Below are 23,457 nucleotides of genomic sequence, written 5' to 3' on the forward strand. Positions count from 1 at the left end.
CTCTCCTCTCCTCTCCTCTCCTCTCCTCTCCTCTCCTCTCCTCTCCTCTCCTCTCCTCTCCTCTCCTCTCCTCTCCTCTCCTCTCCTCTCCTCTCCTCTCCTCTATGCCCCATCTCACTCTGTTGATTATGTTTTGATAAGTGGCGCCTTGCCATAGATACATACAGTGTGGAGCCTATGTAGCATATGTCTTTTCTAATGGGTTTCTGTGCCATATTGGAGAGGCCACTGTGTGAGCACCATGTTTAGTGGCTCCGCTTGACATGCTCTCTTACAGGCGAATTAAAAGGCTAAACTTATAGCATTTTATGTAGTAAACATAGCACTCTATAGTGTATAAATATAGTTTTATTTGCATAGAAATCCCACTGTTAGGTTCTTAGCTAACGTATGATTCATGTTTTTTGTTCTTGCTTACTGTGAGGATCAAGAGCGTCTGCTAAATGCCTAAATTGTAAATTGGTGAGCATGGTCCTGGGTTGTGTCTAACAGAGTGTTGTGGTCTTGTGTGCAGCCCTTAGAGTATATACAGTATGAATAGAGATGGCATCCGAGTTCTCCTTCCATCCACATTAAGTTGCTCAAAAGCGCATGAGGCGATTTCACTCCTCCTTCCGGGTATAGGAACAGAGTGCATTCTGGGATGGATTTGCCCCAAACACATGAACGCGCTGCCGTTGAACGCGCACGAGCGTGCTGCCGTCGTGAACGTGCACAATGATAGTCAACGGACCAGCGCGTTCATGTGTTTGGGGCCCACGCTGCAATATCAAATTTGGCCTCTATGTCCATTTCGCCTCAGGGTTTCCTCTGGGTGCCGTCTCTATTCATATATACTCTAAGGTGCAGCCACAGTGAGTGAACACACCATGCTACTGGAGGGAGGGTTGTGTCTAATAGAGTGTTGTGGTCTTGTATTCAGCCACAGTGAGTGAACACACCATGCTACTGGAGGGAGGGTTGTGTCTAACAGAGTGTTGTGGTCTTGTATTCAGCCACAGTGAGTGAACACACCATGCTACTGGAGGGAGGGTTGTGTCTAACAGAGTGTTGTGGTCTTGTATGCAGCCACAGTGAGTGAACACACCATGCTACTGGAGGGAGGGTTGTGTCTAACAGAGTGTTGTGGTCTTGTATTCAGCCACAGTGAGTGAACACACCATGCTACTGGAGGGAGGGTTGTGTCTAACAGAGTGTTGTGGTCTTGTATTCAGCCACAGTGAGTGAACACACCATGCTACTGGAGGGAGGGTTGTGTCTAACAGAGTGTTGTGGTCTTGTATTCAGCCACAGTGAGTGAACACACCATGCTACTGGAGGGAGGGTTGTGTCTAACAGAGTGTTGTGGTCTTGTATTCAGCCACAGTGAGTGAACACACCATGCTACTGGAGGGAGGGTTGTGTCTAACAGAGTGTTGTGGTCTTGTATTCAGCCACAGTGAGTGAACACACCATGCTACTGGAGGGAGGGTTGTGTCTAACAGAGTGTTGTGGTCTTGTATGCAGCCACAGTGAGTGAACACACCATGCTACTGGAGGGAGGGTTGTGTCTAACAGAGTGTTGTGGTCTTGTATGCAGCCACAGTGAGTGAACACACCATGCTACTGGAGGGAGGGTTGTGTCTAACAGAGTGTTGTGGTCTTGTATGCAGCCACAGTGAGTGAACACACCATGCTACTGGAGGGAGGGTTGTGTCTAACAGAGTGTTGTGGTCTTGTATTCAGCCACAGTGAGTGAACACACCATGCTACTGGAGGGAGGGTTGTGTCTAACAGAGTGTTGTGGTCTTGTATTCAGCCACAGTGAGTGAACACACCATGCTACTGGAGGGAGGGTTGTGTCTAACAGAGTGTTGTGGTCTTGTATGCAGCCACAGTGAGTGAACACACCATGCTACTGGAGGGAGGGTTGTGTCTAACAGAGTGTTGTGGTCTTGTATGCAGCCACAGTGAGTGAACACACCATGCTACTGGAGGGAGGGTTGTGTCTAACAGAGTGTTGTGGTCTTGTATTCAGCCACAGTGAGTGAACACACCATGCTACTGGAGGGAGGGCTGTGTCTAACAGAGTGTTGTGGTCTTGTATGCAGCCACAGTGAGTGAACACACCATGCTACTGGAGGGAGGGTTGTGTCTAACAGAGTGTTGTGGTCTTGTATTCAGCCACAGTGAGTGAACACACCATGCTACTGGAGGGAGGGTTGTGTCTAACAGAGTGTTGTGGTCTTGTATGCAGCCACAGTGAGTGAACACACCATGCTACTGGAGGGAGGGTTGTGTCTAACAGAGTGTTGTGGTCTTGTATTCAGCCACAGTGAGTGAACACACCATGCTACTGGAGGGAGGGTTGTGTCTAACAGAGTGTTGTGGTCTTGTATTCAGCCACAGTGAGTGAACACACCATGCTACTGGAGGGAGGGTTGTGTCTAACAGAGTGTTGTGGTCTTGTATTCAGCCACAGTGAGTGAACACACCATGCTACTGGAGGGAGGGTTGTGTCTAACAGAGTGTTGTGGTCTTGTATTCAGCCACAGTGAGTGAACACACCATGCTACTGGAGGGAGGGTTGTGTCTAACAGAGTGTTGTGGTCTTGTATGCAGCCACAGTGAGTGAACACACCATGCTACTGGAGGGAGGGTTGTGTCTAACAGAGTGTTGTGGTCTTGTATGCAGCCACAGTGAGTGAACACACCATGCTACTGGAGGGAGGGTTGTGTCTAACAGAGTGTTGTGGTCTTGTATTCAGCCACAGTGAGTGAACACACCATGCTACTGGAGGGAGGGTTGTGTCTAACAGAGTGTTGTGGTCTTGTATTCAGCCACAGTGAGTGAACACACCATGCTACTGGAGGGAGGGTTGTGTCTAACAGAGTGTTGTGGTCTTGTATGCAGCCACAGTGAGTGAACACACCATGCTACTGGAGGGAGGGTTGTGTCTAACAGAGTGTTGTGGTCTTGTATGCAGCCACAGTGAGTGAACACACCATGCTACTGGAGGGAGGGTTGTGTCTAACAGAGTGTTGTGGTCTTGTATTCAGCCACAGTGAGTGAACACACCATGCTACTGGAGGGAGGGTTGTGTCTAACAGAGTGTTGTGGTCTTGTATTCAGCCACAGTGAGTGAACACACCATGCTACTGGAGGGAGGGTTGTGTCTAACAGAGTGTTGTGGTCTTGTATGCAGCCACAGTGAGTGAACACACCATGCTACTGGAGGGAGCCTGCAGTCGACCTCCACCCAAAGAGGCCAACACGGGCCCTGTGAGCGGCGTGGAGATCATGAGGAAGCTGTCCAAGTCCCACACGCACAGCGAGTACGCCCTCAAGATAAAGGTAAAGGTACGAGCGCCCGCTCCACCTTCTGCTGCTGGCAGAGTCTTTGTTCTGGTGTGAACATTTTGGCAAAACATAGTCGATCGGGGGGGGTCAAAGCATTTCCGTGGATCCCCAGCCAAAAAGAAAAGAAACATTGAGAACCCCTGCTCTATAAGCCATATATATATCTCCAAAACTGGTGGGGTCAAACTGAACAACCCAATATGTCAATTTGAAGCTAAGATTCCCTGCTTATCCAACATGACATGACATGAAAAAAAAAACGAAAAGAAAAGAAAAGAAAATGAAAAGAAATCCAAATGGCAGTCCCGTCAGTGAAATGCCGTCACATTAACGGCTTGTCTCCTCTCCTCAAAGGGCTCCCATCCGTACCAGTCGCTGAGCTACACCAGCGGGGACACGGCCGCCGACTCCCCGGCCCACGTTGGGGGGGGAGGAGGGGGCCGAGCGGGCGCGCCCCCCGGCGCCAAGGACAGCCCGCGCAAAGAGAGCCTCCTCAGCAACCTGACGGGCAGCCTGCGCAGCCTGCTGGACAGCAGCGCCCCCCAGAGGAACAACAACAACGAGCCCCCCGCCTCCACCGTGGCAAAGAGCACCTCTCTGACTCGCACAGGTACCCCCCCCCCCCCCCGCCGCCAGGCAGAGTAACAGACCGCAGCCGTCAGAGTTTGGAAGCACTCATTTTCAGTAATGCAACGTCCTGCTAACCTGACGCTGCCAGATGAGGGCGGTATTGGGTAACCATGTTCCCCAACACAGCACTCATCTGGGATCTCTCAGGGAGTTGAGCTGACAAAAATCCGTTCCGTACCGAACCAATCAGCGTGAGCTAAGGGCGGGATATGTGCGAAACCGGATGTGAAGCTATATAGACACGTCAATATGATTGGTTGTGTTTGCACGCCCACACGGTGATAGACAGACGGTCCCATCCAATCATCTACCAAGTATCTTGAAAAAAAGGAACAGCCCCGTGAAAAAATTTGTGTAGCAAGCTTCTTGGATCTGGCAGCGTCAGGTTCACGTCCTGCTGCCTCCTGCAATTATGTGCAAATTCAAAACTGGCTCCTTTTGTGGCGCTCTATAGGGAACAGCCTGGGGACCGACATGCTGACAGAGCACCCCCTGCTGGGCGTGTCGGGACCCTCGTCGGTCAGCTTCTACAACTGGATGTCTCACGCCGTGGGCAACCGGACCGCCACCCAGGACTCCCCCGTGCACCGCTCCCAGCACAACAGTCTGCAGACAGGTAAACGCAACAGCAGGGACACCCGTTGCAACGTTTGCAAGGCTGCGGTGGCCATGTTTCCATCAGAGTTTGGAAGCACTCGTTTTCGGTAGAGCAAAATGTCCCGCTGCCTCTTGCATTATGTGATAATTCAAAACAGGTGGTACGCAGGGGCAGTTGAGTGATATCTAACGAGCACTTCCAAACTCCAGCACTTAGAAAAATAATCACCTGCAAGGACACAAAGTAGCTCATAACATGTCTGCAAACTCTGCAGTGGATTTTTTATGAAACAAACACTTTGAGGATAGAAAGAGAATAATTCAAGCTTTCCGTACAGCTGCAATGTTGGTGAGTTTGACGTTGTTTAATACTATTTTAGATTTAGGACATTTCTGTTTGGATGAATGGGCTGTCATTGGAAGGTGCACCTATAGCACCTTGCCATTAACTTATATGGGCTCCTTCAAGGCCTGTCACAATTATTACATACATCTCATAATCATATTTTTTGCATGGTCAAACTAATGTTGAAACATGTTCACATATAATATTCACCATGCATGCATCTGCGAACTGTGTAAAATGTCATCATTATGTGGCGGGTGAATATGTGAATACAGTAATCACACTTATTTTTGCATAATTGTTTCCATGTTGAAAATTGTTCACCTTTCATGAATCTGCAAAATATGTGAAATGTCATCACCATTCCATCCACATATTGCATAGTGATGGTTGAATATGTTCAACTCAGGAATCGATATCACCGCTAAGACAAATGGAGTCTGTTGGTCTCTCAGCCCTGGTGTCAAATAGTGCATGTTGTTTAATGAAATGTGTTCATAATGTTGATTTATCAGAGCATCTGGACTGTCCAGACAACCAGTACCAGTACCAAGCACTGCCAACAGCTAGCAGTCCACATTCAGGTCAGAACATGATAGTTCTGTGGTGGTCAACTAGTCAGCTGGTTGGTGAAGTAACTTGGTTGGTTGTTAGTTGATTGTAACTCCGTTAGTCTGTGTTGAAGTAAGTTAGTTGATTGTAACTCCATTAGTCTGTGTTGAAGTACACATTATTCCAGATACAGTTATCACACTTATTTTATTTTGCCTAATTGTCATACTTGTTTCCATGTTGAAAATTGTTCACAAATAATATACACCCTTCATGATTCTGCGAAATATGTGAAAATGTCTTCACCATTCCGTCCACATATTGCATAGTGATGGTTGAATATGTTCAACTCAGGAATCGATATCACCGCTAAGAAAACTATAGTGTTTGGTGGTCTCTCAGCCCTCAACGTCAAATAGTGCATGTTGTTTAATTAAATGTGTTCATAATGTTGGTTTGTCAGAGCATGTGGACTGTCCAGACAACCAGTACCAGTACCAGTACCAAGCACTGCCAACAGCTAGCAGTCCACATTCAGGTCAGAACATGATAGTTCTGTGGTGGTCAACTAGTCAGCTGGTTGGTGAAGTAAGTTAGTTGATTGTAACTCTGTTAGTCTGTGTTGAAGTAAGTTAGTTGATTGTAACTCCGTTAGTCTGTGTTGAAGTAAGTTAGTTGATTGTCACTCCATTAGTTTGTGTTGTGCGTTTCTGTGTCTGTGTGAATCAGGTAATTGCTGAAAAAAGAGCATCCATGCTCAGCAACTTTCCTTGGGTAAATAAAGTTAAACACTTCTAACAGAATCCGGAAACAAAGCCATTGCTAGTGAAAGCGACATGTTCTTGTGGCTACAGCTACTCACCCCAAGAAAGCTTGAAAGGAGATGCTTTGTTTGTTTTTGTTGCATTCCTTTACAGTGAATAAATAATTTAAAAAAACAGAAGAAAGTATAGTGAATACACGTGGTACGCAGGACTGTTGACTGACTTCTACCGAGCACTTCCAAACTCCAGCAATTAAAAATAAAAATAAAAACCTGCATGTAATTTCTTAGCAGAATGTAGTTTATGTGGTCAGGAGGTGCACGCACATCCCAGGCTAATTCAACAGGTGCTCGAACAAAAAGAACAGCAAAATAAAGAATATGTTTCTTTCTTTTGCGAAACGTTGCGAACGTTGCAAAACGACAACTAGAGTCTGGTGGTCCCTCAGCCCTGGTGTCAAATAGTGCATGTTGTTTAATTAAATGTGTTCATAATGTTGGTTTATCATGCAGAGTATGTGGACTGTCCAGACAACCAGTACCAGTACCAAGAACTGTCAACGGCTAGCAGTCCACATTCAGGTCAGAACATGATAGTTCTGTGGTGGTCAACTAGTCAGCTGGTTGGTGAAGTAACTTAGTTGGTTGTTAGTTGATTGTAACTCCATTAGCCTGTGTTGAAGTAAGTTAGTTGATTGTTAGTTGATTGTCACTCCATTAGTCTGTGTTGAAGTAAGTTAGTTAATTGTAACTCCATTAGCCTGTGTTGAAGTAAGTTAGTTAATTGTAACTCCATTAGTCTGTGTTGAAGTAAGTTAGTTGATTGTAACTCCATTAGCCTGTGTTGAAGTAAGTTAGTTGATTGTAACTCCATTAGCCTGTGTTGAAGTAAGTTAGTTAATTGTAACTCCATTAGTCTGTGTTGAAGTAAGTTAGTTGATTGTAACTCCATTAGCCTGTGTTGAAGTAAGTTAGTTAATTGTAACTCCATTAGTCTGTGTTGAAGTAAGTTAGTTGATTGTAACTCCATTAGTCTGTGTTGAAGTAAGTTAGTTAATTGTAACTCCATTAGCCTGTGTTGAAGTAAGTTAGTTGATTGTAACTCCATTAGTCTGTGTTGAAGTAAGTTAGTTGATTGTAACTCCATTAGTCTGTGTTGAAGTAAGTTAGTTGATTGTAACTCCATTAGCCTGTGTTGAAGTAAGTTAGTTAATTGTAACTCCATTAGTCTGTGTTGAAGTAAGTTAGTTAATTGTAACTCCATTAGTCTGTGTTGAAGTAAGTTAGTTGATTGTAACTCCATTTGTCTGTGTTGTGCGTTTCTGTGTCCGTGTGAAGTAGGTAATTGCTGAAAAAAGAGCATCCATGCTCACAGCAACTTTCCTTGGGTAAATAAAGTTTTGCTAGTCAAAGTGATGTGTTCTTGTGGTAAAGGTTAATGCATACTTCACCCCAACAATGGCTGCTCGAACAAAAAGAACAGACTGCAAAAGAAAGAATAAGTTTCTTTCTTTTGCGAAACGTTGCGAAAGAACAACTAGAGTCTGCTGGTCCCTCAGCCCTGGTGTCAAATAGTGCATGTTGTTTAATTAAATGTGTTCACAATGTTGGTTTGTCATGCAGAGCATGTGGACTGTCCAGACAACCAGTACCAGTACCAAGCACTGCCAACAGCTAGCAGTCCACATTCAGGTCAGAACATGATAGTTCTGTGGTGGTCAACTAGTCAGCTGGTTGGTGAAGTAACTTAGTTGGTTGTTAGTTGATTGTAACTCCATTAGCCTGTGTTGAAGTAAGTTAGTTGATTGTAACTCCATTAGCCTGTGTTGAAGTAAGTTAGTTGATTGTAACTCCATTAGCCTGTGTTGAAGTAGGCCTAAGTTAGTTGATTGTTAGTTGATTGTCACTCCATTAGTCTGTGTTGAAGTAAGTTAGTTGATTGTAACTCCATTAGTCTGTGTTGAAGTAAGTTAGTTGATTGTAACTCCATTTGTCTGTGTTGAAGTAAGTTAGTTGATTGTAACTCCATTTGTCTGTGTTGAAGTAAGTTAGTTGATTGTAACTCCATTAGTCTGTGTTGAAGTAAGTTAGTTGATTGTAACTCCATTAGTCTGTGTTGAAGTAAGTTAGTTGATTGTAACTCCATTTGTCTGTGTTGAAGTAAGTTAGTTGATTGTAACTCCATTAGTCTGTGTTGAAGTAAGTTAGTTGATTGTAACTCCATTTGTCTGTGTTGAAGTAAGTTAGTTGATTGTAACTCCATTAGTCTGTGTTGAAGTAAGTTAGTTGATTGTAACTCCATTAGTCTGTGTTGAAGTAAGTTAGTTGATTGTAACTCCATTTGTCTGTGTTGAAGTAAGTTAGTTGATTGTAACTCCATTAGCCTGTGTTGAAGTAAGTTAGTTGATTGTAACTCCATTTGTCTGTGTTGAAGTAAGTTAGTTGATTGTAACTCCATTAGTCTGTGTTGAAGTAAGTTAGTTGATTGTAACTCCATTAGTCTGTGTTGAAGTAAGTTAGTTGATTGTAACTCCATTTGTCTGTGTTGAAGTAAGTTAGTTGATTGTAACTCCATTTGTCTGTGTTGAAGTAAGTTAGTTGATTGTCACTCCATTAGTCTGTGTTGAAGTAAGTTAGTTGATTGTCACTCCATTAGTCTGTGTTGAAGTAAGTTAGTTGATTGTAACTCCATTTGTCTGTGTTGAAGTAAGTTAGTTGATTGTAACTCCATTTGTCTGTGTTGAAGTAAGTTAGTTGATTGTAACTCCATTTGTCTGTGTTGAAGTAAGTTAGTTGATTGTAACTCCATTTGTCTGTGTTGAAGTAAGTTAGTTGATTGTAACTCCATTAGTTTGTGTTGTGCGTTTCTGTGTCTGTGTGAATCAGGTAATTGCTGAAAAAAGAGCATCCATGCTCAGCAACTTTCCTTGGGTAAATAAAGTTAAACACTTCTAACAGAATCAGGAAACAAAGCCATTGCTAGTGAAAGTGACATGTTCTTGTGGCTACAGCTACTCACCCCAAGAAAGCTTGAAAGGAGATGCTTTGTTTGTTTTTGTTGCATTCCTTTACAGTGAATAAATAATAATAAAAAAAAACTGTAGAAAATATAGTGAATACACGTGGTACGCAGGACTGTTGACTGACTTCTGCCGAGCACTTCCAAACTCCAGCAATTAAAAATAAAAATAAAAAGCCTGCATGTAATTTCTTAGCAGAATGTAGTTTATGTGGTCAGGAGGTGCACACACATCCCAGGCTAATTCAACAGGTTCTCGAACAAAAAGAACAGCAAAATAAAGAATAAGTTTCTTTCTTTTGCGAAACGTTGCGAACCGACAACTAGTGTCTGTTGGTCTCTCAGCCCTGGTGTCAAATAGTGCATGTTGTTTAATTAAATGTGTTCATAATGTTGGTTTATCATGCAGAGCATGTGGACTGTCCAGACAACCAGTACCAGTACCAAGCACTGCCAACAGCTAGCAGTCCACATTCAGGTCAGAACATGATAGTTCTGTGGTGGTCAAGTAGTCAGCTGGTTGGTGAAGTAACTTAGGTAGTTGGTTGTTAGTTGATTGTAACTCCGTTAGTCTGTGTTGAAGTAAGTTAGTTGATTGTAACTCCATTAGCCTGTGTTGAAGTAAGTTAGTTGATTGTAACTCCATTAGTCTGTGTTGAAGTAAGTTAGTTGATTGTAACTCCATTAGTCTGTGTTGAAGTAAGTTAGTTGATTGTTTTTGTTGCATTCCTTTACAGTGAATAAATAATACAAAAAAAACAGAAGAAAATATAGTGAATACACGTGGTACGCAGGACTGTTGACTGACTTCTGCCGAGCACTTCCAAACTCCCCCAAAAAAAAGCCTGCCGTGTACTTTCTTAGCAGAATGTAGTTTATGTGGTCTGGAGGTGCACGCACATCCCAGGCTAATTCAACAGGTGCTCGAACAAAAATAACAGACTGCAAAAGAAAGAATAAGTCTGTACCTATTCTTTCTTTTGCGAAACGTAGTTTATAACATGTCTACGGTGGACTTTTATTAAGCAAACACTTTGCAGACTGAAAGAGAATAATTCAAGCTTTCCGTACAGCTGCAATGCTGGTGAGTTTAATGCCATTTCACCCATTTAGGGCAGGAACCCCTTTTGTTGTTTTTACCCTTCGAGACAGAAGCCATTTTTGGGTGCTTGTTGATATGGACAGTATATATATATATATATATATATATATATATATAGCAGCATGGATTTCTTTTGTAATTTTTTAATAAATATTTTACTTTTTCTGAAAACTGAGGTCAGGATTTAGAAACTTTTTAACTGAATGGCTGGAAAATGGAAATTCAGCATTTACATACAGTAGTACACATAGTGCATGCATAAACTTTCCTTAATATCTGGTTTCAGTATTCATTCATGATGTATTTTCTCTATTATTAAGGTTATTGTAACGGTGGTGGGGGTGGGGCGGGGGTCGCGAGACACGACCAAAGCATGTTCGGTGGTTCCCAGCCAAAAACACTGAGAACCCCTGTATTAGAGGGCATAGGAGGTGATGGCCTCCAGCTTGTGTCCAAGTGGCCACGACTATTGCACCATAACCTAATCACACATTATTCCAGATAAAGTAATCACACTTATTTTATTTTGCATAATTGTCATAATTGTTTCCATGTTGAAAATTTGTATACACCACAAAATACTATACACCCTTCATGAATCTGCGAAATATGTGAAATGTCATCACCATTCCGTCCACATATTGCATAGTGATGGTTGAATATGTTCAGCTCAGGAATCGATATCACCGCTAAGACAAATGGAGTCTGTTGGTCTCTCAGCCCTGGTGTCAAATAGTGCATGTTGTTTAATTAAATGTGTTCATAATGTTGGTTTATCATGCAGAGTATGTGGACTGTCCAGACAACCAGTACCAGTACCAAGCACTGCCAACAGCTAGCAGTCCACATTCAGGTCAGAACATGATAGTTCTGTGGTGGTCAACTAGTCAGCTGGTTGGTGAAGTAACTTAGTTAGTTGGTTGTTAGTTGATTATAACTCCATTAGTCTGTGTTGAAGTAAGTTAGTTGATTGTTAGTTGATTGTCACTCCATTAGTCTGTGTTGAAGTAAGTTAGTTGATTGTCACTCCATTAGTCTGTGTTGAAGTAAGTTAGTTGATTGTTAGTTGATTGTCACTCCATTAGTCTGTGTTGAAGTAAGTTAGTTGATTGTCACTCCATTAGTCTGTGTTGAAGTAAGTTAGTTGATTGTCACTCCATTAGTCTGTGTTGAAGTAAGTTAGTTGATTGTCACTCCATTAGTCTGTGTTGAAGTAAGTTAGTTGATTGTAACTCCATTAGTCTGTGTTGAAGTAAGTTAGTTGATTGTTAGTTGATTGTCACTCCATTAGTCTGTGTTGAAGTAAGTTAGTTGATTGTCACTCCATTAGTCTGTGTTGAAGTAAGTTAGTTGATTGTCACTCCATTAGTCTGTGTTGAAGTAAGTTAGTTGATTGTAACTCCATTAGTCTGTGTTGAAGTAAGTTAGTTGATTGTAACTCCATTAGTCTGTGTTGAAGTAAGTTAGTTGATTGTAACTCCATTAGTTTGTGTTGTGCGTTTCTGTGTCTGTGTGAATCAGGTAATTGCTGAAATAAGAGCATCAACAGAATCAGGAAACAAAGCCATTGCTAGTGAAAGTGACATGTTCTTGTGGCTACAGCTACTCACCCCAAGAAAGCTTGAAAGGAGATGCTTTGTTTGTTTTTGTTGCATTCCTTTACAGTGAATAAATAATAATAAAAAAAAACTGTAGAAAATATAGTGAATACACGTGGTACGCAGGACTGTTGACTGACTTCTGCCGAGCACTTCCAAACTCCAGCAATTAAAAATAAAAATAAAAAGCCTGCATGTAATTTCTTAGCAGAATGTAGTTTATGTGGTCAGGAGGTGCACACACATCCCAGGCTAATTCAACAGGTTCTCGAACAAAAAGAACAGCAAAATAAAGAATACGTTTCTTTCTTTTGCGAAACGTTGCGAACCGACAACTAGTGTCTGTTGGTCTCTCAGCTCTGGTGTCAAATAGTGCATGTTGTTTAATTAAATGTGTTCATAATGTTGGTTTATCATGCAGAGCATGTGGACTGTCCAGACAACCAGTACCAGTACCAGTACCAAGCACTGCCAACAGCTAGCAGTCCACATTCAGGTCAGAACATGATACTTCTGTGGTGGTCAACTAGTCAGCTGGTTGGTGAAGTAACTTAGGTAGTTGGTTGTTAGTTGATTGTAACTCCATTAGTCTGTATTGAAGTAAGTTAGTTGATTGTAACTCCATTAGTCTGTGTTGAAGTAAGTTAGTTGATTGTAACTCCATTAGCCTGTGTTGAAGTATGTTAGTTGATTGTAACTCCATTAGTCTGTGTTGAAGTAAGTTAGTTGATTGTAACTCCATTAGTCTGTGTTGAAGTAAGTTAGTTGATTGTTTTTGTTGCATTCCTTTACAGTGAATAAATAATACAAAAAAAACTGAAGAAAATATAGTGAATACACGTGGTACGCAGGATTGTTGAATGACTTCTGCCGAGCACTTCCAAACTCCCCCAAAAAAAAGCCTGCGTGTACTTTCTTAGCAGAATGTAGTTTATGTGGTCTGGAGGTGCACGCACATCCCAGGCTAATTCAACAGGTGCTCGAACAAAAATAACAGACTGCAAAAGAAAGAATAAGTCTGTACCTATTCTTTCTTTTGCGAAACGTAGTTTATAACATGTCTACGGTGGACTTTTATTAAGCAAACACTTTGCAGACTGAAAGAGAATAATTCAAGCTTTCCGTACAGCTGCAATGCTGGTGAGTTTAATGCCATTTCACCCATTTAGGGCAGGAACCCCTTTTGTTGTTTTTACCCTTCGAGACAGAAGCCATTTTTGGGTGCTTGTTGATATGGACAGTATATATATATATATATATATATATATATATATATATATATATAGCAGCATGGATTTCTTTTGTAATTTTTGAATAAATATTTTACTTTTTCTGAAAACTGAGGTCAGGATTTAGAAACTTTTTAACTGAATGGCTGGAAAATGGAAATTCAGCATTTACATACAGTAGTACACATAGTGCATGCATAAACTTTCCTTAATATCTGGTTTCAGTATTCATTCATGATGTATTTTCTCTATTATTAAGGTTATTGTAACGGTGGTGGGGGTGGGGCGGGGGTCGCGAGACACGACCAAAGCATGTTCGGGGGTTCCCAGCCAAAAACACTGAGAACCCCTGTATTAGAGGGCATAGGAGGTGATGGCCTCCAGCTTGTGTCCAAGTGGCCACGACTATTACACCATAACCTAATCACACATTATTCCAGATAAAGTAATCACACTTATTTTATTTTGCATAATTGTCATTGTTTCCATGTTGAAAATTTGTATACACCACAAAATACTATACACCCTTCATGAATCTGCGAAATATGTGAAATGTCATCACCATTCCGTCCACATATTGCATAGTGATGGTTGAATATGTTCAGCTCAGGAATCGATATCACCGCTAAGACAAATGGAGTCTGTTGGTCTCTCAGCCCTGGTGTCAAATAGTGCATGTTGTTTAATTAAATGTGTTCATAATGTTGGTTTATCATGCAGAGTATGTGGACTGTCCAGACAACCAGTACCAGTACCAGTATCAAGCACTGCCAACAGCTAGCAGTCCACATTCAGGTCAGAACATGATAGTTCTGTGGTGGTCAACTAGTCAGCTGGTTGGTGAAGTAACTTAGTTAGTTAATTGTTAGTTGATTGTAACTCCATTAGCCTGTGTTGAAGTAAGTTAGTTGATTGTAACTCCATTAGTCTGTGTTGAAGTAAGTTAGTTGATTGTAACTCCATTAGTCTGTGTTGAAGTAAGTTAGTTGATTGTAACTCCATTAGTCTGTGTTGAAGTAAGTTAGTTGGGTGTGTGTGCGTGCGGGTTCTGCTTTTGATAGTTAATTACACTATAAGAATGTTCCTAATTGGCCTGTACACAAAACGAGTCAGCTCCATACAGTAGAGATCTAAGGGTGGTAGCGTGTACTGTACAGGGTACTGTACAGGGTTTGATGAGGGCCCTGGTTCGGGCCTTAATTTTCGGGCCTGTTGAGAACTCTTGTTTTCGCCGGCTGCCGGGGGTGGCTGCACTAATAACTTTGGGCCGGGCCCGTCAAGAGTTTCAATGGACAGGTATACAGTACGTCAAAAGGGAGACATCGAAGAGGAAGGATGGATGGGGAAGGATCAACATATGGAATGTCAGAACAGGTTCTGACATATCCATATATGGAGATCTAAGGTGTAGAGTTGGGATATCCATCCCTGATGACCATATGGGGACTTGCCTGGGGTGACCAACCAACCAACACACTGACGGAGAATGCACAATTCCATATATTCTTTTTGAAAACACATTCAGATTTGTATTATCGTGAGAACGATGGCTTCCATTTTCATATTGCAACTTTTCAGGAAGGAAAGCCTGCAGTTTCTATTAGCTTTCAAAAGATGTGCATACATTTGAAAGTACTTTCAACTTTTGATGCCCACTTTGATGAACACTTTTGTACTTTTGACTCAAGTACATTTTGAATTCCCAGACTTTTTTTTTTACATGTAATGGAGTTACTTAACCCATTCTAGACGGGAACCCCTTTTGGTGTTTTAAGCATTACGTTATACTTTAGCTATTGACAAATAGCAGATCTACAAGCTCATAGCGTGGCACCGACTGCCACGCTACGAGCTTGTAGGTCTGAAAATGTGGCCCAAACGCAAACGTTTTTAACTCAAATCTTTGCTTCTGGGTGGGGTCCCCTGGAACAACATATTTTCAGATGGGGGTCGACGGCCAGTTACATATATTGGGGGTCCTTGACATGAAAATGTTTGAGAACCACTGACATAGAAAAATAGTTTTTTTCAGAAAACTGTCAGGATTTAGAAGACATTTGTAGAATCGTCTAAATGTGTTAAGTTAAAACTGTGTGTGTGTGTGTGTGTGTGTGTGTGTGTGTGTCTCAGGGGGTACGTGCACCCTGCCCACCATCGCCTCGGCGTCAGACTTCAACGCGGTGCTGTCCAGCGACCAGAACACGCTGGACGGCACGCAGTCGCAGCACTCTCAGCACAGCGCCAGCCGAGAGGACCTGCTCCTGTTGGACCACAAGGAGGACCTTCTTCTGATGGACCACAAGGAGATGAACCAGTGTCCCGCCGCCGTGCAGCTCGCTGACGCTCAGGTTGTCTGTCTGTCTGTCTTTCCGTCCGTGCATCCGTCCAAGCTTGTTGACAGTTTTTGGTTTAGACTAGTCATTGGTTAGACCAGTCATTAGTTCTACAACTACAACCTATCTCAAACCCTCACCCTAAACCTAACCTCCCACGGGGCAGCACACCTAAACCTAACCTGAACCTATGTATAACCAATGACTTGTCTAAACTAAGTATGCACCCCGTCCCCGATCCGTTATTTGGGGTGCAGGCGTTTCTCCGACATACCGGAAATCCGTCGGTCGTTAGTCCGACAGCACTTTGACTCCCGACGTGCGTTGCCGGTTAGCTGCAGGTTACAAATCACCCGTTGTGCCGGCGTGCGGTTAGGGGTAGGTTAGTGTGTGGGTACAGGGTGCTGTTAGGGGTAGGTTAGTGTGTGGGTACAGGGTGCGGTTAGGGGTAGGTTAGTGTGTGGGTACAGGGTGCTGTTAGGGGTAGGTTAGTGTGTGGGTACAGGGTGCTGTTAGGGGTAGGTTAGTGTGTGGGTACAGGGTGCTGTTAGGGGTAGGTTAGTGTGTGGGTATAGGGTGCGGTTAGGGGTAGGTTAGTGTGTGGGTATAGGGTGACTAATGGGGGACCAATGACTGTCGGAATCTTGGTATGTCGGAAAAACAAATACCTGCAGCCAGTTATTTTCCGCCATTTGTCATATTGTGTCACATTATGACAAAGTAGAGTTGATAATACTTATAACCGTTTTGATGTTTGTTCTCTCCACCCCTTGAAGGTGGTGTTCAAGCCTCTGCTGAGCCACACGGGCATCCAGGCTCAGGACAGCACTCCTCTGAGCTACAAGATGTACTTTGGAGAGCACCTCTCCTTCTCCGGGACGCTGGAGTGTCTGCGCGCCGACATCGTCGACTCGGACACCTCCAAGGAGCGCAAGAACAAGCACAAGCGCAGGTAGGATCAGGATGACATCGCTACGTCACATTGTAATCATTGTTTTGTAGTCATCAGGATGCTATCGCTACGTCACGTTGTAGTCATTGTTTTGTAGTCATCAGGATGCTATCGCTACGTCACGTTGTAGTCATTGTTTTGTATTCATCAGGATGATATCGCTACGTCACATTGTAATCATTGTTTTGTAGTCCTCAGGATGCTATCGCTACGTCACGTTGTAGTCATAGTTTTGTAGTCATCAGGATGATATTGCTACGTCACATTGTAATCATTGTTTTGTAGTCATCAGGATGATATCTTACGTCATGTTGTAATCATTGTTTTGTAGTCATCAGGATGATATCGCTACGTCACGTTGTAGTCATTGTTTTGTAGTCATCAGGCAGGAACCATCTTCTGGAACTTCCTTTCCCTCAGACTGGAAGAATAACAATACAAGCGTACCTCGTTCTCTCGTAGCCCCGCGGCTTTTATTGGGGAAGGAAGTTCTCGGCCCGATGACTACAAAACAATGACTACAACAATGACGTAACAATATCATAAACCCCAAAAAGGAATGCTGCCCAGGCTATTTCTCTATAGACTATGATAACCGTCCACGGTGAAATGAAATGCATATGCTCTCTCTCTCCCTCCCCCCCCCCTCCCCAGACAAGGCACGGTGAACCTCCCCCCGACGCTGGAGTTCAAGGCGGCCCTGCTCATCGAGACGTTCAGCCTCAACGCGGTGGTGATGGAGAAGTCCACCAGCGCCGCCCCCCACCACCAGGGGGGCCCGGGGGGCGGCGGGGGCCCGGGCATGGGCTCCGCCGCATGGGCTCCGCCGCCGCTGTCCTTCCACGACCTGAACCGCCGCCACTACAACACCTTCCACTGTGACTTCACGGCGGCGTGCCAGGCCATCAGCCAGCGCGTGGACATGGCCCTGGTGCGCCTCATCCACCAGTTCAGCACCATGATTGATGACATCAAGGTACTTGTTTCTGTCCCGTTATTAACTCAAAGATGCCTGTAGTTTTGTTTGACCTGGTGGTTTCTTTGCAGTGACACACACACACACACACACACACACATACAAGATTTGCTCGACCCCCAGAAGAGAAGATCTATGAACTGAGCTATGTGTGCGTGCGTGCAAACTGTGCATGTGCGCGTGCGTGCGTGCGTGTCATGCACTCTAAGGCAAACCTTTTATATTATATTTATTATTCCAAGTTAAAATAAGTAAGCAATAATCAAATAAACTGGTGTGAGATGTGACAATGTCAGTAATCAGTCATGTATGCAGTGTATGGATGTATGGAGTGTGCTGTGTGTGAGTGTTGTAAAAGGTGTGCAACTGCTTGAAAGGAAGGTAAGATAGCTGGCTTGAGAGCATGGAAGGAGAGGCCCTTATATACTCTCCCAGACCACACCCCACTCAGGTGTTCACAGTTGGCCTGACGGCCTGCTCCACTCTGCCCTAATCACCAAGGCTGCCAGATAGCCTACTGAGCAGAGGCAGAGGGGGCAGGGCCGTCACATGCGTTTGTCTGAGTGACATGCCTATTGTAACATATGAAAACACATGCCATGTGTCGGATTGTGTCCTTGTATGCATCTCCTTTGTGTGGACATAATGTAAAGGTTAAAGTGTGTGCGTGTGTGTGTGCGTGCCTCCCTCTCAGGCCACGCAGACGGACATCAAGCTGAGCCGCTACACGGCCGGCTCGGCCTCGCCCACGCCCACCTTCAAGGTCCGCCCCTACCGCTACTTCCGCTCCTCGGACTTCAGCCGCAGCTCGCGCGGCAGCCTGAACGGAGCGCCGCGCGGCGGCGGTGGTGGCGGCGCCGGCTCCTCCTCCAACACCCAGACGCTGAAGGGCAAGAGGGGCGGAGGAGGAGGAGGACCACCCCCGTCGGCCGCCATGATGGACACGCTGGGGAGGAGGGAGCAGCGAGTAGGCCGCGGCACGCTGGGACGCTCGGAGAGACGCACCTCCAAGGTATAGCACACACTCCTCACTATAGAGACACCCCAGTAGAGACACCTCCAAGGTATAGCACACACTCCTCACTATAGAGACACCCCACTAGACGCACCTCCAAGGTATAGCACACACTCCTCACTATAGAGACACCCCACTAGAGACACCTCCAAGGTATAGCACACACTCCTCACTATAGAGACACCCCACTAGACGCACCTCCAAGGTATAGCACACACTCCTCACTATAGAGACACCCCACTAGAGACACCTCCAAGGTATAGCACACACTCCTCACTATAGAGACACCCCACTAGAGACACTCTCCCCACTAGAGACACCTCCAAGGTATAGCACACTCTCCTCACTATAGAGACACCTCCAAGGTATAGCACACTCTCCTCACTATAGAGACACTCTCCCCACTAGAGACACCTCCAAGGTATAGCACTCTCTCCTCACTATAGAGACACTCTCCTCACTATAGAGACACTATCCAAGGTATAGCACACTCTCCTCACTATAGAGACACCTCCAAGGTATAGCACACTCTCCTCACTATAGAGACACTCTCCTCACTATAGAGACACCTCCAAGGTATAGCACACTCTCCTCACTATAGAGACACTCTCCTCACTATAGAGACACCTCCAAGGTATAGCACACTCTCCTCACTATAGAGACACTCTCCTCACTATAGAGACACCTCCAAGGTATAGCACTCTCTCCTCACTATAGAGACACCTCCAAGGTATAGCACACTCTCCTCACTATAGAGACACTCCAAGGTATAGCACACTCTCCCCACAAGACACACTCTCCCCACTAGACAATACACACAGATAGAATCTATGTAAAGCGCCTTATATAAATGCACCATTTCCCAGGTGTCCAGGAAGGGCTCCCGTGACGTGGCCGACCACATGGCCATCCAGATGGACGACTCGGACTCCATCACGGTGTCGGAGCAGAGCGAGCCGTCCGCAGAGTGCTGGCAGAACATGTACAAGCTGCTCAACTTCTACTCGCTCATCTCTGACCCCACCGGCATCCTGGACAAACACTCCCCCCAGAACAACGCCCTGTCTGGTACCGTCTGTCTGTCTGTCTGTCTGTCTGTCTGTCTGTCTGTCTGTCTTGTAGTTTTCTTGTCTGAGCTTTCCTACAGTCTTAAATCATTGTCACTTTGCACGTATTGTTCATATTTATTTTGATAAATTATAATAATTAATACATTATAACATATACAGCATTATGTATATCAAAATAAAATATCAACCATTAATACAGGCCACTATACAACTGGGCTATACGTGTCAGCTCATTGTTGTCTCCACCAGGCCGAAGGCACCCTGTCCGTCTGTCCGTCTGTTACCAGCTAATCTCCGGCACCGTTAACGCCAAATGCCAAGTTTTGCACACACTCCCTGGATGCCAACAATTATATTTTTTTTTACATAACTAGTCGACTAGTAAACTAGGCAACTAGTCACCTAGTAAAAATGACTAGAAGTGAATGCCCTAAAAATAAATAAATGTGCGTGTGTGTGCAGACGGCGGGGGGCGGAGCCCGTCGGAGCCTCTGTGCCGGGTGATCTTCGAGAACGAGCAGGAGGCGCCCGGCGGCAGCACGCCCAGCGGCAGGCCGGCGGGCGGCGGCGGCGGCCGGAGGCGGAGCCTGGTGAGCTCGGCGGACCCGCAGCACGTGACGCTCATCGTGTTCGGCATCGGCATGGTGAACCGCACGCACCTGGAGGCCGACATCGGAGGCCTCACCATGGAGGCCGAGCTCAAGAAGATCCACGGCAGCTTCACGCTGAAGGAGAAGATGAAAGGTAATGGGGTAATGTGAATAAGGACACTGACAACAATAATAATGTGTAATCTAACGGTTATGTAGTGTAGCGATCGGCGATCGGCTATCGCACGCACGCACTCACACCACCGCAATTATTCATGTCCATGTCGAGTACACACACAGACGAGCGTCAGCGCAGCGACACGCCCCCGACGCTCGCACGTCTCGCACGTTCCCTTACGCTCTATAGAGCCAAGATGGCGCGGCCCTGAGTGAGAGAGTAGCCTGGAGAGGAGACTGGAGAGGAGCAATCGGAGGAACAATCGGTACGCGAGTTTCACACAGTCCGTGCGGTGCGTTTCCTAAGTTAACTGAAGCTACAACTGGATCCACGGGGAGAAGAGGAATCGACTGAGAAGTCAACCCTTGGGACGTCTCTCTCTGTCCGTGTCTTGGCGTTCAGCAGACAGCAACGGAGCTGCAGTGCTCTCTCACTGACTGGTACCCCCCCCCCCCCCCCCCCCCCCCCACTCTCACGCGCGCGCACACACACACACACACACACACACACACACACACACACACACACACACACACACACACACACACACACACACACACTGTGACTGAGTTAATCACCCCAGTACAGGCCGTGGGATTTCTTTTGTTTATTTCTTTTGGGTTGAATAACATTTTATGCACATTGAACAACAGTGGAAGTAATGTGAATATTGTGGACGCTATACTGTGGTACTTGGGAGATTGGACTGGATTTTGGGTGTGGGCTGGAAACGACAATACAAACAAAACAAACTGAGTTGTACTTACTGTGTCTGTGTGAATTACTGAATTCCGTTACATTGAGTGAAGGTTCATTTTTCGGGTAACCTATCCCTGGTTATGGTTTACAGGTTCATGTGTATGTATATATAGTATGTATATATATATTTATTCTTGTTTAACCATTGTAAGGCTGGCTTCAAATAATAAGCAGTTGTCCCCAAAGTGGTCCAACTGTGTTAGGCATTTGCCTAACTGGCACCCCAAAAAGCATAACATCAAGCCAAGCCGTTACAGTAGTGCGATCTCTACGGTGACACTGGGGAGGGGGGGCGGGTTGGTGTAGGGTGGAATTCTCGTATCTGACTTTTGTTTTGTGAATCTGTTAATGTAATGAGTATTACGATTGATGTTCTGTTGTAAGTAGGATAGGCATTTATAAGCTTTTAGCTTCTGATCATCTTCATGTTTTGTTTTGTTTTGATAACAGCTTACATTCATTGTCTTTAAATATTGTATTTGAAACTGAAGGATTATCAAATAAACTAAAAACTAAAGGTGAGGAGAGGCGAGGCCAGTGTTGTTTTCGTCGACTAAAACTAAGTTACTATGTTCGTCAACTACCTTTTTTTCACTGACAAAGACTAAATGGAAACTAAATGAAAACTAGGCTACGATGACTAAAACTGAGACTAAATATATTGACAATTTCGTCAACAGATAAAAAAAACTGTGGACGAGAGATCAGGCTTTTTTCAGCAAGTGTAAAATCGGCCATTACGACGGAATCAAGGGCCGCCAAAATACATTTTAGTCGACTAAATCAACTGTAGATTTAGTCCACTAAAATTAGACTAACACTGAAACATTACGGGTGACTAAAATGTGACTAAAACTAAGTGAAAGCTATTCAAGAGACTATGACTCAAACTAAAATCAAAATTTCCGGTGACTTAGCTCTCAAAAGCGTGTGTGTGTGTGTGTGTGTGTGTGTGTGTGTGTGTGTGTGTGTGTGTGTGTGTGTGTGTGTGTGTGTGTGTGTGTGTGTGTGTGTGTGTGTGTGTGTGTGTGTGTGTGTGTGTGTGTGTGTGTGTGTGTGTGTGTGTGTGTGTGTGTGTGTGTGTGTGTGTGTCTCTTCCGCAGACATCCTGCACCAGAAGATGACAGAGACGTGTGCGTCGGCTCACATAGGAGGAGTCAACATCGTTCTGCTGGAGGGAATCACGCCGGACATCCAGTACGTATCGCCCCCCGTGGTCACTCACAGTATCCACCAATTGGACACTGCGTTTGCGATATATGCCATTCTGTGCACACTTTGAAAGCCAATCGGAATGGAATCAGATCTCATCTCTGTGGTCGTGTCAGCCACAGAGATAGGGTGTACACATTTGAGTGAGTTTTGGACAACATCTGTATGAGTACCCGCCCGGTAGTAGCAAAAAACTGGAAAATCCAGGGTTCCCACAGTCATGAAGTCATAGAAATAACTAATACTATGTTTTGAAATTAATCAAAGGACCTGGAATTGTATCAGGGGTCCTGGGAAAATAATTTCCAATAAAAGATTTACACAATTTTTTTTAACAAAATTACTTTTTTCTCCGAACAGACTGCGTGATTTCAGCATAATGTATACAGGGCGTGACAAAATGAACAGATCTACAAGCTCACAGTTGGCTTCGGCGTGACGCATAGTTAGGTCTGTAGGTCTGTTCCTTTGTCACGTGACACCACCCTGTGCAGCTGCAGCCAATGAGAGCGGAGCGGTGAGAGACACACATTATTCCGCTGACCGATTGTTATTATATCTCCTGGAAATTGGGTAAAATGTCCTGGAAAAGTGTTGAATTTTCATTGGAAAAATGTGTGGGAACCCTGAAAAACCTCTGTGTGGATTGTGTTTGCTTTTTGACTGTCCCTGCTTCTCTCTTCCTGCTGCTTGCGTAGACTGGAGGACTTCCCTACCTCTCCTACCAGCACAGCCAAACAAGAGTTTCTGTATGTTGTCTGTTTAATATTACTGACATCAGACCCAAACAACCAGACCTCATTCCTCATGTGTCTGTCTGTGCTGCCTGGCCTCATGTTTTGGATTTATTTGGATGTGAGCAGTTTGTCCCCACGTTCTCAGTTTCATCAAATTAACCCATTCTGGGCAGGAACCCCTTTTGGTGGTTTAACTAAGCATTATGTTATACTTTAGCTAAAAAATAGCACGAGCTTGTAGGTCTGCTATTTTTGAAAAATCATAAATGCTTTTCAGAAGACTTCTTTCAGAAGACTTTTTTTTTTACACCAATAACTTATCTGTACAAAGTTTACATTTCTTGTGGTTAAATCTTAAGTGTTTTTTGTCAACACGTTAAAGCTGTAAATTCTGTACGGTAATCATCATCGCTAGGGTCTCTTGTCTCTCCAAATCTTTAAACAGAAAATGCATATTCT

At 44.4% G+C, this 23,457-nt stretch overlaps 1 protein-coding gene across 1 annotated transcript in view; it reads left to right on the plus strand.

Moving 5' to 3' along the window:
• kiaa1109 (KIAA1109) overlaps positions 1-23,457 on the plus strand; it is a 196,078-nt gene that overhangs the window by 80,046 nt on the left and 92,575 nt on the right. Inside the window, exons 46-56 of the mRNA XM_083792424.1 lie at positions 3,186-3,334; positions 3,695-3,950; positions 4,425-4,586; positions 15,307-15,524; positions 16,286-16,461; positions 17,116-17,437; positions 18,132-18,449; positions 19,319-19,520; positions 19,985-20,266; positions 22,153-22,246; positions 22,960-23,010. Of these exons, the coding sequence (XP_083648550.1) occupies positions 3,186-3,334; positions 3,695-3,950; positions 4,425-4,586; positions 15,307-15,524; positions 16,286-16,461; positions 17,116-17,437; positions 18,132-18,449; positions 19,319-19,520; positions 19,985-20,266; positions 22,153-22,246; positions 22,960-23,010 (2,230 nt within the window). The remainder of the gene's footprint in view (positions 1-3,185; positions 3,335-3,694; positions 3,951-4,424; positions 4,587-15,306; positions 15,525-16,285; positions 16,462-17,115; positions 17,438-18,131; positions 18,450-19,318; positions 19,521-19,984; positions 20,267-22,152; positions 22,247-22,959; positions 23,011-23,457) is intronic.

Source organism: Protomyctophum parallelum (assembly GCF_964188405.1).
Source record: "Protomyctophum parallelum genome assembly, chromosome: 20".
Classification (NCBI taxonomy): domain Eukaryota; kingdom Metazoa; phylum Chordata; class Actinopteri; order Myctophiformes; family Myctophidae; genus Protomyctophum; species Protomyctophum parallelum.